The 14,205-nt window shown below is 38.0% G+C and overlaps 1 protein-coding gene across 1 annotated transcript in view; it reads right to left on the bottom strand.

Moving 5' to 3' along the window:
• LOC124711865 (DNA-directed RNA polymerases I, II, and III subunit RPABC2) overlaps positions 1-14,205 on the bottom strand; it is a 61,713-nt gene that overhangs the window by 28,289 nt on the left and 19,219 nt on the right. Inside the window, exon 3 of the mRNA XM_047242102.1 lies at positions 2,270-2,361. Within this exon, the coding sequence (XP_047098058.1) occupies positions 2,270-2,361 (92 nt within the window). The remainder of the gene's footprint in view (positions 1-2,269; positions 2,362-14,205) is intronic.

Genomic DNA, 14,205 nt, shown 5'->3' with positions numbered 1-14,205 from the left:
AAGGAGGAATCTCTCGGGGAGGGGGCGGGGCAGGGGGGGGGGGGGTGGTTCACACACACACACACACACACACACACACACACACACACACACACACGGGGATGCATCTATAAATGAGTAAATGAGTTTTTTTAATTAAAGTTTGCACATTTTACATAATACATAATTGGATTTTTAATTTTATACAAATGATATTAAGTGGAAATACAAATATGTTTTTTATTGGCACAGTGCACCCCAACCGCATAAAACCATCCTGAGAGCACATATGTAAACTCTACTAGCTGACAATGGCTCGTCTGCAAAGCTGGGGAGCTGAATCCGAGAAGAGGGAGTGAAACTTGACATTCAATTCAATTTAGAAGAGAGTCCGACCACCATGTGAAGATGTGCATGGAGATAAACACAAAATAAGACTAATGCAACTGACTTAAAACTAGCATGCGGAAACAGAATGGCATGAGGCAAAGGTCAGGTCTGTGGTAGTTACAACCCGTGTTAAGAACTGATGGGCTCTGGCCTATCACTGCCAACAGGTTGGTTAACTTCTGTGTCAATGGTTCTGTCTATACAATGTTCTGTGCACGCCATCTGTGACAGCTTACCGCACTACTCTCCCTCAAGACCCACGGCAACTCGTCTACATCCATATCGACATCACCCATATCGACATAAACCCATCACCCATATTGACATCATCCATATTGACATCATCCATATTGACATCCACTGCCTGGGATACTACAATTTCTTTTGCATTGTTTTACTGTTTGAGGTACTCTATAGGTGGCAGTTGGAGTTTGCCAGCAGACACCTTTACTTCACAATAAGTCTGGCACGGAGCTTCCAACCCCGCACAGCCTGCTTAAGGAGAGCCTTTGAATAGACTATGTTAAGATTCGCCAATGAAGAAATCCAACAACAGAATTACGAAAAGATTTTGTAAAGTATCGGCAGATCATTTCAGAGGGTATTAAGAATATTTCCACTCTGAAATGATATTTGTACATGACTGTATAATAATTGTTCATAGTTGTACAATCCAATGGAAAGTTATTTAAAGAGTACAGAAGAATACTAATGACAAATATGGAAATGAAGTGCCATGCTTCTTTACAGAGAGGAGGGGAACGATGCAAGAGACCTGCACCGTCGTACTACGCAAGGTCCTAATGGAGGTGGTTTGCCTTTGCCTTCCTCCGACCGTAATGGGGATGAATGATGATGATGATGAAGACGACACAACAACACCCAGTCATCTCAGGCCAGGTGAAAATCCCTGACCCTACCGGGAATTGAACCCGGGACCCCATGCTCGGGAAGCGAGAACGCTACCGCGAGACCACGAGCTGCGGACAATGACCAATATATTGAAACTAAATCTACATCGAGACTTATGTGATTTTGTCACCAAGAACTGGGGTAAAAATTGTAGAGGGAGATCAACAGAGAAATATAGTAAGCAGGTTCAAATGGTTGTAGGTTGCAGTAGTTTCTTGGAGACGAAGAGGTTTTCACAGGACAGACTAACATCGAAAGCTGCATCAAATCAATCTCTGTGCTCAAGACCCCATGATAAGAAATGAGGATACACTTCATTACTGCCAAAATATAAATAAAAAGTAAAAACCAAGTTACTGACAGCACAGGGGCCTCAGATCGAATAGCTAAAAAATGTAGTCTGGAAATTCCACTGATGCAAAGTTGTGGGAAAAATACAGCTGCATATATCTCATAATATTGGAATGACTCTTTACCCTCTCCCTTAAAACCCACATCCTTTCGTCTTTCCCTCTCCAACCTTGAGTTGCTAAAGCTTGAAATTTGTGTGTGTGTTTGTGTTTTTTATTGTGCCTATCAACATACCAGCACTTTCTTGTTTGGTAAGTTACTGCATTTTTGTTTTTTATATATAAATAAATAAAACATTGAATTGCTAAAGAAGATATCGAACCAAGTAAAGACTTAAATTTTCTCCAGGGACCTAAAAGTACACTTATTACTAGCAAAAAGCATGATAGTGAGGATACAGAGTTCTCTTTTCTCTTATTTACTATCCAGTATGTACATACCTATTCAAAACTTTACTTAAAGAACAACACTTTTCTGCTATATTTCAATCAGGTTCTCTTTTATTTTAAAGCCGTAAAGTGTAACACATAAATGATACATGAAAATTATAAATGGCAGCTTCTGTCAACCTTATATGCATGCACTACTATTAATTTTCATATTTGTGTAGTAGACAAAACACAGATCAATGACTTACTTTGTCATGTATCTTGTAGTTATTCTCTTTGATTTTTGCACACCACCTTTTGCATCTCCAGGTGCCAAAATATCTATGTTCTCTCCTTCATCCTAAGAGACAGAATTGAGACGGTCAAATGGGAATCAGAATATTCTCAATTACACAACATATTATTTATGACAATACTACTGTTCTTCCCAACAATTAAACATAAGGGGACAGGAAAGCATTCTACTACCTCTGAAAAATTAACATAAGCAACACTGTGAATTTACGATGTTGCTTTAAGCATTCACGTATTATCTTTGTACTACTTTTGCTGGTGACAATGGCTGTTTCACAACTCATTTATGATATATCTGCAAATATTTGAAAGAGTGACTTTATACCTTGACACACTCACTGCATTAAACCGAAACTTCATGTACGAGCCCTTGACAGCATGATTAGTTAAAAGAGGAGGAAGTCTTAAAATAATCAGCAGTCAAAGTAAAATGACAAACTTATTCTTTTGCATGATGGCAAGCATTCATCCACCCAGTAAAGAGAAAGGAGATTTGAATTTACTATGTCGGGCGACAAAGGGACATTACAGACATACTAAAGTTAAACTTATGAAAATTGTATTTGAAGTACTCTTTCATTAACAATAGATTATTGCCATTTTTTTTTGGTAAAATGAAAGCTACAAGATATGCTGACACCCTAACGTGAAACTTTCAATGGTTTATGAACACATGAATGTGATACTAGGTACTTGCAACTATGGGATTTGTTGATAAAGTGGATGGAAACCATAAGAAATATTTATGAAGCAATACATAATTTAAGGGGACTCAATTACAGGGTTACCAATATGTCCATCCCCATTTATCTAGCGAAGAGAAATAAAATGAGAGAATGTTTATAAGTTTTCACAAATCGGGAGCTACACTGTTGTTGAGGATTAATACCAGAAGAGTATATATCTACTAATAGTGATAAAATTATTACAGCCAGTTGGAGGTCTTCCTGGCGCTAGCACCGGTACCAAGAGACACATCACTCACCTCGCCCAACATCATGCATACAGTACCTTGGGGAGGTTAAACCTAGAAGTTCTGCAGTATGTCAAAATGATAAAAGATAAATAGTATATGGCACATAGAGACTGACAGCAGTAAAAGTTGTTGCATGTGTCGGTTCAGGGATGGAGTATCTGGAGGCTCCAACAAGCCAGAACTGGAACAAAAATCACTTCTTGCATGCCCACTCCCTGCAGTGCCCCACAAAGTGAAACCATTAAATTTTGTTAAACATGTCCACTTTCTTGCAAAAAATGTAAAACATGGCTCCCAGATGTTTTATTATTGGCTAGTATCTGAGGGACCAACACATTCAACTTCAGTTAACGTTGCACTTTTGTCCAAGTGGCTGCTTCGAACGCACAAACACATACACTCTTTAAGAATAAGCTTGTTGCAGGATGGATTCTGTGTAAGTTGTTGTGGCTGATGTGCAAGTGACAAAAGGCGATGGCTTTCTTTTAAGAGGCTTGTGAGTGACGTTGGCCACTCCTTAGTAGTTTCTTTCATTTCTCACAATTTGTTGGACTGTGTGGTACTTTGCTATTCCTTTCCTAAGCCTTCATAATACAGTGTCATACGTGTGTCCTTAGGTCAAAGCTTGAGGTTCCTAGGTCTAATACAGCCATTGTGTTTGTCTTCCTAGTCAGTTATTGTTTAGCATGTTCACAGGGTTCAATGTTCAAATGAAAATTATGGATATTCCAGCTTCGTGTAGATGGTACTGTACCAATAGGTTCCACGAATTTTCTTGTTCTGTTGCTTGCAATTCACTCACAGAACAAGTGCACAAAAGGAAGTTTTACACTGTATGAGTTTTGATATGACCACAGAGAGGGTCCCTCCATACTACCAGGCAGCGGACACTCATGAGGGAGCCACAGATTTGGTTTTCCTTAAACAAATGAAGGGAATTTGTGGTCACTAAGTAGGGCCTCAAGTTACACCTCAGAGAATCTGCCTGTTCGGAGATCATTTCTAAGCAGCTGAATACTTGTTATTGTAACAGAATGTGGTAACCAGTGTATTTGGACTTCTGGCTGATCATGAATGCATAACTGACCAGCAGTTGCTGGCATCAGACTCGCAACATTGAGATCCCCGCTTCTGCAAGAAGATTGTCATCTGGACTTGTACGAAAGGCTTTACATGCTAATCTTACTGCAATATGGTGTAAGGATGGTGTTGCTGAACCATGGGAGACACATCCATATTCTAGACAAGATAAAATTAAGGTGTTGTAAAATCTTAGTAAGACTTGTTGCGCTACTGCCCTGGAGGTATTGCCACAGAAACAGGGAGCATTACATTTCTTCAGGCAGTTCACCTTGCATGGTAACCATGACAGTCTGTTGTCAAATAGTACACCTAAAATGTGAAAGTGTTCAACTACCTGTTATCAGCTGATCTAACAAGGGAATGGTCCAATAAGACCTGTCGAAACCTACCCTGAAATTTTTTTACAGAGGAAGAAGACAATGAAAGAAATGCACTATCAAAATTTTAGCTGCTAAGAGGCACTGCAAGTATTCAAAAACAATAGCTAAAAATTGCCAAATTTGTAGCATGCCACACGCAGCCAAGGTCGGCAGTACATTTCTAAATAGGAAACACGACACAACCCGGTCATAATTTGTAAAGGACATTTCAGGTTACCTTTCACTGATAGTTCCTCTGACACTACAGTACACAGTTAGTATTCACTTGAATTAGCCACTCACATAACATCTATTACAAATTATCAGTTGCTTTTTGCAATATTGGTAAGTACTAACAATACAGATAAAGCTGAATTAATATTTATTGTGCTTTCGTAAGGCCTGTCTGCTAGTAGTAGTACTTTTTTTTCCTCCTTCCCATTTCACAGTAATGTGGAATCCAATTAACATTCTCAATTTAGCAATGATGAAATATGAATAATGTGGTTTCCAGTCAAAATCACTTACTTCTCCTGAGGATGTATATATGTGTAATTTGTAGTTGATTTCCTTGACATTCATTCGAATGATAGACATTTTTGTTTGAAATTGTGGATATGTTATAAAAAAAATAGGAAATAACTGTGATAATTCCATGAATTGTGGTTCGGGTGATGTCAGTTGTGCCAGTAACAGTTCTGAAGGAGAAAACCTTCCAAGCCCTTTTTTTTATTTTTTATTTATTTATTTTTATTAAAAAAGAAACACTTACTGAAACAGCTTTCAATGACAAAGAAAAGGCAGTGAAATATTGGTTAAATGAAGGAGAGAAAACATTCAAGTTACGCAGTATGCAAAGGCATTTTCATTCCATAAAATCGGAGTGTGAGCTGTACAAATAAAAGAATGAATTACATGAAGCAAGAAACATGCACCAAATGGAAACCTGAAACCATCTGAATGAAAAAAGTCATTAGAGGCTATGCACCATTACCAATAGAGATCTACAAGACTGCGCCCTCCGAATTGCTTCTGAAATAAACATTGATAATTTCCAGGCTTCGTCCACCTGGTTACGCAGGTTCCAGAAATTGTAAACGTATGGAGCAGCCGCCAGTGATACACAAGGCTGTAGAAAGTAGAAAAATTCATAGCTGACATAAAGATGAAATTTGCTGTTATCCCCGCAACTGATGTTTATGACACTGATGTGTCAGGTTTCGTGAAAGAACTGCGTGCACACCACACTTTATAATTTCAGGGTGAAAAAAAGATGGAGTTGGCTGCCCAATCAATGATACAATGACACATTCACATATGATAATGCAAGCGATAAGTATGAGTGGTTTATTGTTTTCGCAGCTGTATATCTGTCTTCAAGAACCGCAAGGCAAACTAGGACCAAAAATAAAAAATGGACTGTTTAGTTGCAAAAATCTTGTATTCAATGTATCAAAATCTGGAAAAATAGGAAATAATAATTTTCAACATTTCATTCAAAATGTATTCCAAACAGCTCCAGAAACTAATTCATTGCTTTTGTTGGATTCATGGTCTGGACATAACGCCTCAGTTTTTGTGGAGGACAACCAAAAATTTGTAGATGTCATGTGGATTCCGCCTGGACCTACTAATGCGATTCAACTCCTTGATAAAGAATTTTTTCGGCAGTGGAAAGCATTTTTCAGAAAATTATCAGACAACATAATTTCCGATACCCCTCTCTCATTTCAAGCTTATCAGTGGAACAGTATTCTTAAGATCCAGTCATTTGTGCAGTTTTCTTCGCCATGTTTTACGAATTTGATGAAGTATGCCTGGTACGCAACGCAATATGCGTACCTGACTGCATCATTTTTCCTTCCCTTGTCCAGTGTACCTGGTGTAAGAAAAATGTTTGTTTTGTCATTCAATAGACACTTCGCATTTTTGTGACGACTACAGTGAATAAACAAACAACTGTTTCACTGATTGTCAAATGTATAACATTCAAACATTATTATAAGGAATGGCCTACATGAAGTGTTATAAAATGTAGTACTGCAAGACACATTCATTGCAACAAATTACAAGTCCTCATTGATGGAAATATTCTGTGCCATCAAACACTGCCGTGACAGGGTGTATACGTGGAAGAGGGGGGGGGGGGGGGGGGAAACAGATTTTTCGCGGATTTCCCAGTTAAAAATACACTTTTTCCATGTTAAGTGATAGTATATTTTCCCTCCGGACTGTAAAACTTATCAATCCTGTGAATGGTTAAAGTTTTATACACTGGGGTAGAGCTTCCCAGCACTTTAGAGAGAGAGAGAGAGAGAGAGAGAGAGACTGCATATTTTCTTCATATATTCGTATTACGAAAGTATAAATTCGAATTCCACCAACCACAGCACATTTGTTTCCAAAGCATTGAAATCGAGATTGTGACATGCCGTTGTAGGCCAATCATAGCTCATGTCACGTGATCTCGCCAACTGATGACAGCAGATATTCAGAGCTTAGGCCACATGATGTAGTCAACATAACTGTTAAGTAGCCCAAACACAAATTGGAAACGTTTATGGTGTGAACTAATATAGATGGTGTACATATAGTATACACATAATATTGGTCATTTTTTTTCGTGTGTCACACTTTTAAGATACATCACACAAATGTGCCAACAAAATTTTAAATAATGAATAAATGTCTGGTCTTCTTGGCTCAATATTCTTCTGAGCAGCTGGTCCTCAAAGTATTAAGTTTTAAATGAGAATCAAATGCTCTGAGACTTAAGAAATTCATCCAACATTCTCACATGTAACATAATTAATCCGGCATAAAAGGAAATTTACTTTGAAACATTTATTTTCCTGTGATCTGTTAGAAACAGGTTCATTCCAGGAGTTGCCAAACAGTGTCAGAAAACAGGCATTACTGTGCGTGTGCACCTACAATGACATAGCAAGCCAGTATGTTCGTACGAACTTACATTACGTCATAAAAGAAACAGGACATCAGAGGCTACTACAAGAGCATCGGAATTTGGTAAACGATACAAAAATGCTTAACTCGGCTTAAAGTGCACATTTGTATGTCCAGATACACAATGAAGTAGGCCCCAAACTGATATTAAGCTTGACTGTGTGGTTTTCGGGACGTAAATTTTCTTGGAGTACCATTATTGTATTATCTCATGTTAGGTCTTTATTATGGCTTAATACCATACATGCCCGAAGATGAAAAAGTGCAATTGAAATTCAACGAACAACTGAAACTAGCTAACAGTTTTGGACTGAAACACTTCATTACAAATAAATGGACTCCCTCTGCGGAAAAGATTAATAAAAGCCAAATTTCTCTAGCAAACCAACAAAAATAGCTTCACTGTTCTGCAAGGTGCTTAATGCTTGACAGTCAAAACTGTGGAAATAAAATAAAATCAGAAAACAAACTAATAACAATTTTAGCCTTCCATAATTATGTGAATGTGTTTTAATTCACTTGATAGCTCCCAGCCACAGAAATCCGTTCTGTTTTCATTTGACGCAAGAGCTTGAAACAAAGAGGAAAGAGCAAAATCACTAACAGCCACACTTGAAGTAGCCAGAAGCTGGAGAAGGAACTGCTTGTACGCGACCCAACTACACATACGGCTGAGCCCTCTGGTAAGTGCTCAAACGAGCCCAATGCAAACAATTGTGACGTCATGCTCATCTTAAGCAGTTTGTTGTTATGAAGTATTGCACAGTCTTCGTCCTAAAGCCTTTGGCCCATTTTGCTGTTGACAAACATTAGAGTATCAGTTCTTATCAGCCAAAATTACAAACAGTTAACTGAAAACTAGAACACTGAAAAATTCCTGGTATTCTAAAAAATTCCTGGGTTTTTCCAGTTTTTCTCCCAGATGAAAAAATTCCCAGGTTTTCCCCAGATTTCCCGGGGTGTAGACACCCTGCATGACTATTTTCTCTACTAGCCTCTTTTCTCAGAATTACACGTGCAAGAATTGAACTGTCGATATGAAGTTATTCAAAAAAATGTTTGTATGGTTTAAGCCAAGTTTTCACCAGAGCTAACAAGCTAACAAGCATGAACCAAACAGAATTATGTCTGGTGTACCCGATAGGCCTCTTCCGGGTCTTTCAACTGGATGCCACTGCAGCTACTTACGTGTCCCTAACCTTCCCCAGATACCTAATCGGAAAATGTAGACCTGCAGTTAATGTGGAAACTGAACTACATGCCTTTTGTGGCCACTACATCTGTGAGAAGTGAGTGCTCGGTTAAAAATCTTAGTGAAAAAAGTTGTGGTCTGAATGGGATTTGATCCCACACACTCTGCGTCACGAAGCACGTGCTTTGCCACTAGACCATTTTTGTTTTAGGAAAAAAAGGATATGACCATTAGAGCTTACACGCATAGTGGAAACACTAGCTGTGTCACCTTTTGAGATGAGGCTCGACATCGGTAATTAGTCTTCTGTTTATAAATTTCCCCTCAATGGTAATGAGAAGCCAGGGAAAAATGGCAACCAACATACAAGGAAAATTCTGAATCAGTGCTACGGAGAGATGGAGATGCAATTCCGTGTAGAGTGCACGATCCCCATGCATGTCACACTTCCTTTCCCGTGCCATTTTGCATACTGTCAAGAACAGTGCACTCCCCATGCAAAATAATCCTCACTGAATAGCAAAGTTTCACATTGTGGTTCATAGAGTTGTATCCTGTATGCTGAATATTAGCTCCAAAAACTAAAAACTGATAACACAGCGTTCATACGCAATGTTCGCTACCTCGCATTCTCTTCCATTCCCTCTAGTATAAATGATTCTACCCATATACAAGCGAATGGTAGTGAATTTTCTGCAAATGCTGACTCGCAAGTGTTTGCTTCCATTCACTCCATTGTAAACCAGACTTTAGGTGCTTAAAATTGGTGTCTGCGAACTCGAGATAATTCCGCTACATGGCGCTGCGTGAGTGATTCGCTGAGTCGCACACTAGGCACACAGGGCTGTACAAACCGCTGTTAAAAGCTGTTCTTCGCACGGTAAAAAAGTGTAACTTCAACATTTTTTACAAAATACTTGCAGTGCCTCTTTAGCAGCTAAAATTTTGGCAGTGCATTTTTTCATTGTCTTCTACCTGTGTAAATAATTTCAGTGCAGGTTTCGACATGTCTTATTGGACCATTACCTTGCAAGTTAGACGCTTCACAAACAGTGCTCCACAGGCGCGAACACTTCAAGCGCACTCCTGCTTTGTGCTACAAGTGCAGCGGTTAGTGCAGCTGAGGGTAAGGGAAGGAAGGCTTCAGCTGGACACCGCTAGAGCAAGACCGTCATCTTGAGACCAACCAAGCACTTTGCTAGAAATACTACTTGTGTTAAATTGGATTTACATTCTGCATTAGCAATACTAGGGTGTCTACGCACTTGTCAAAAAGAATGTCGAGGAGCCACATTATTCAATGTGGAATGGGAATTGCTTATTTTTGATAAAATTTGAAGGCCATACAAAGTGCTTAACATGCCATCACACTATTATGAGTTGGAAAAATACTCACTGAAATGTCATTACAAAACCAGCCACAAAGATATGATGCACTTAACTTCTGACAAACAAGACTGAATGGTGGCTAAACTGAAGGCAGCCATTAGGGAAAAACTGAATTAAAGCTAAGTAGAGTAGTGACAAAATCTTTTATGGCTGACATCACAAATTATCTGAATTCATTACGTTTCTTAATGCATGGGAGAATCACTTGGTAACACATGGGGAACAAAACTGATGCTATCAAACAAAAATAAATACGACGGAAAACTATCAAATTCATGACATGGAACATTTTCCGAAACTCAAGGTGATCATTTGTGAACCAAGTATAAGTGACAATGTTTCAGTATTAGAAATATTTCATTAAGACCTTGCACAGAGATTCTAAAACAATGCTTGACTGAAGATTAATTTAGGCTATTTGTCACACTGTTCTTGGTTTTGACTGCTGATTCATTTCATTACTTCCAACTTGAGCTGATCTACATGCAGTGTAGCATCTGGCTCAAGACCTGTTCATCCAATCTAGGGCCGATATAAAATGTTGCCCCAAGAGCAATATCTTCGACTGCACAGACAAGCCGATAAAGTTATTTCAACGTCTGGTGCAATATAGGTGTGCCAACTTTTTTTTGTCTATTATGAAACTGATAATAAAAGTCCCATTAACTTCCAGGTTTAACTGATTTTAACCTGCATAGCTCCATGTGTGACTGTATCACAAACCACAGTTCTGCATGCATTACATATTTTAAAACCTAAATGCATATAAATTTATGAACAACAAAATTTAATTAACTGCTTTTATGTGAAAGCTTTGTAGTTCTACTCAATGTATTAGCACTATCTAGCTCACTGCATTAGCGCTATCTAATGTACTCAATTAAGTGATAAAGTCATTGCTAAGGTAGAAAATAAAAAACTGAAAATAAACACTAGTGATAAACCATGTTATTTTAAATTGCTAGCAACCATGGTCAAATTTCCACATTTTGGAAGAAATAATCCACACTGGCTGTAGAATACTTTAAGCAGAAAGTCACAAGCAGTTTTGCATCACTTAAAGACATAACCTCAAGTGATCTGTACAAATCATAAGGAAAAATTCTTTTATAAAGAATCCTTAACAATGGGGGAAGGAATAGAGGGACACTGAAAAGTAGTATTATAGATCTGTGCTTGAACAGTACTCACAAAGATTCTTTCTAACACGTCATTGTCGGAGAGTAACTGCCATAGAGACACTTCCCATCATTCTGTCAAGTGGCAAACAAATAGCAGGTTAAAAGCAGTAGTCCATAATTAAAATGAAGAGGATAGCAGGACCTATAAAAATAAAATCTGGATAAAAACTAAATGGGTCAAACTAGGCTGTAGACTATGCTTTTTAGTTAAGAACTGTGCTTTCACACATAGTTGTTTGAATAAATCGTGTTTATGGCCTTTGAGCACTCATCTATGTTCTCCAATGGCCTCCGCTATTTATGTTTCCATTAGGGTAGGCCCAAAGAGATGCATCATATTATGGTAGCAGCAGCAGTAGCATCTTACACCACAATGATTGCTTCCTCCATGTCAATGTTAAGTAAAGACTTGTTAGCAGACTAGTCTAAGATACAAATTAGTTTTCGCTTTGGTCAGGTAAGCGTAGAATAACTGGAATGCAATTTTTGTCGCAGAAGTCTCCATGAATGTTCCACTGAAAGGCTTGGGATGCATAATGTGTGATCTGCAAGAGTGTAGGTACTGTTGGCAGCATTAACCCTTCTATGCATGACCTATATCTTTTGTACATTTACATACCCCCAGGTCTATTGGACCCATTATGTGTAATACGAGATTTTAAACAAAAACAAGTATTTTTTGGATATTATCATGCATTAATATTTTGTTTTAAGGTTTATTAAGACAGCTGAGATCTTTTTTAATAGTTTTATTAAGTTAAAGAGAGTTCATTTTTAATCCTGAATAGTTTTCTTAGAATAAACAACATTATGAACCCTTCATCTGGTTATGAAATTTTACAATCTCGGGCTTCTGTTTTGGATGTTGTTCATCTAGAATCATTGTGATGCATAGTACATAGCAGGATTACACACTTGTTTTTCTTTGGTGAAAAACTAACCACAGAATTTCTTTTATTCATGCTCTTAATTTCCACAAGAGTTATGGTTTTACTCAAGATATGTTCTATAAATAGTGCACTTGGGAAATAATTATCTACAGTAACATTACTGGGTATACCAGCAATATTGCCTGCAAGGGATGGCTCAGCTGGTTTTCTTACTGTATTTGCAATCACATCGATGACGTGTCCAGTTTCAGCTTCGTACATCCCAAGTATTTTTCATTCCAGACTTTCTAAGTTTATTCGGCATATATTGCACAAATCCACAATGGCCCTAAATGGAATTAGTTGTTCCTCCACTGTAACATTAATTTTTGGTACCATTACTTTCCTGGACTGTCCTATAAATATTTTCCATACATAAGATACAGCAGCAAGATTATCATTTTGTAACCTGGCCTCTCTTGTCCTTTTGTCATCAAATCTATTGAATCTGGTATTTTTTTAAGCTGACTCACAGACATTAGAGATCTATGTTATGGAGTGGAAACTTGTCCCAGAAATAGTTCCTGGATTGGAACATCCCAGCCTTTATCTGTTACAATCTGTAGCAAAATTCCCCAGAAGGCAAACATTTCATCTCTAGTTATATCATGCCAGTTTCTTTTTCTCGGTACAGAAACATTTCATGCCTCTAGGTTTGTACATTTCATGATGTCATCTCCAGTGGGTAGCGCAATAAATAAATCCCAAGCATCTTTGGTGGTGCAGGTGATTATGCCACCTGCTGGTAGTAGTATTAATTGTGTGCATGTATTTCATTTTGCACTGCAGGCCTTTTACATCAAAGCATACTATTTGGAGGAATATGAATGTTATTAGTTTCACTGCTTATTTGTACAGAGACATTAATACCACCACCACCACTGCTACCACTACTACTACTACTACTACTACTACTACTTTGTCAGCTACCCATTGAGTAACAACTGATTCAAAATTTGGCTTGAAAAACATCTGTTATCTTCTTTCCTGTACCCTTTTTAGAAGTAGATATTGACATTCTATAAGAAAAAGAACGATATACTGCAATATTTCACTCTCTTACTTAACACAGGAAATGCTATCTGACAGCAGAACAGAGTTTCAAGGTGTAACAAAGTATTTTCTGCTATCACAATAATGCATAAGTGTGCCAACAGCATATTCCCTGAATTCCAATAAAATATAATTGATTGCAAAGCTTTCTAATTTAATAACAATACAACATAAACCAAGGGATCCATCGAACACAGTTTAAAATGTGGTATAAAGAAGAAAGTATACGTGTCACTTAAAACTAACGACAAAGATTTCTGATAGCTTTAATGTGTTACTGAATATTGCATGACAGTATACCTGATGAGTGGGGCTGTTTTAAGTTCTTCATATGGTAATTAAAACTCTCTTTGGGTCCATTGGACCCAGGGTAAGCATAATACGGTTAAAATGCGTTCAAATGCATGTGTTTAGCTAGAAGAGCTCAAGATGCTCATATCTGTCCCTGACAGAACATTAGGACCAGCTCAGATGGCTACTCTGTTCCAGTGCTAGTATCTAAAATGTCAAAGACCAGTTAAGTTGTGGGCCATTTTGCCTCAGAAGAAGATACAACCAAATTGGTGCATGCATGCTGGGTGGGGTGCAACATCATACTGATAAATGGACTCATACTGTTAAATTTTGTAAATCACTGAAATAACATAAAAACCTTCTCCACCTGTGAAGTTTCATTCTGTTTCCTGCTTTCCTCCTGGGAGCTTCGATTTTTTTTGTCAGGCAACAGGGCCCATATATATTCTTTTTATACTCACCGTCGTCAT

This window comes from Schistocerca piceifrons, chromosome 8 (assembly GCF_021461385.2).
Source record: "Schistocerca piceifrons isolate TAMUIC-IGC-003096 chromosome 8, iqSchPice1.1, whole genome shotgun sequence".
In the NCBI taxonomy this organism is placed as follows: domain Eukaryota; kingdom Metazoa; phylum Arthropoda; class Insecta; order Orthoptera; family Acrididae; genus Schistocerca; species Schistocerca piceifrons.
The sequence above is the reverse complement of the archived record's forward strand: the minus strand, read 5'-3'. Positions and strand labels throughout refer to the sequence as shown.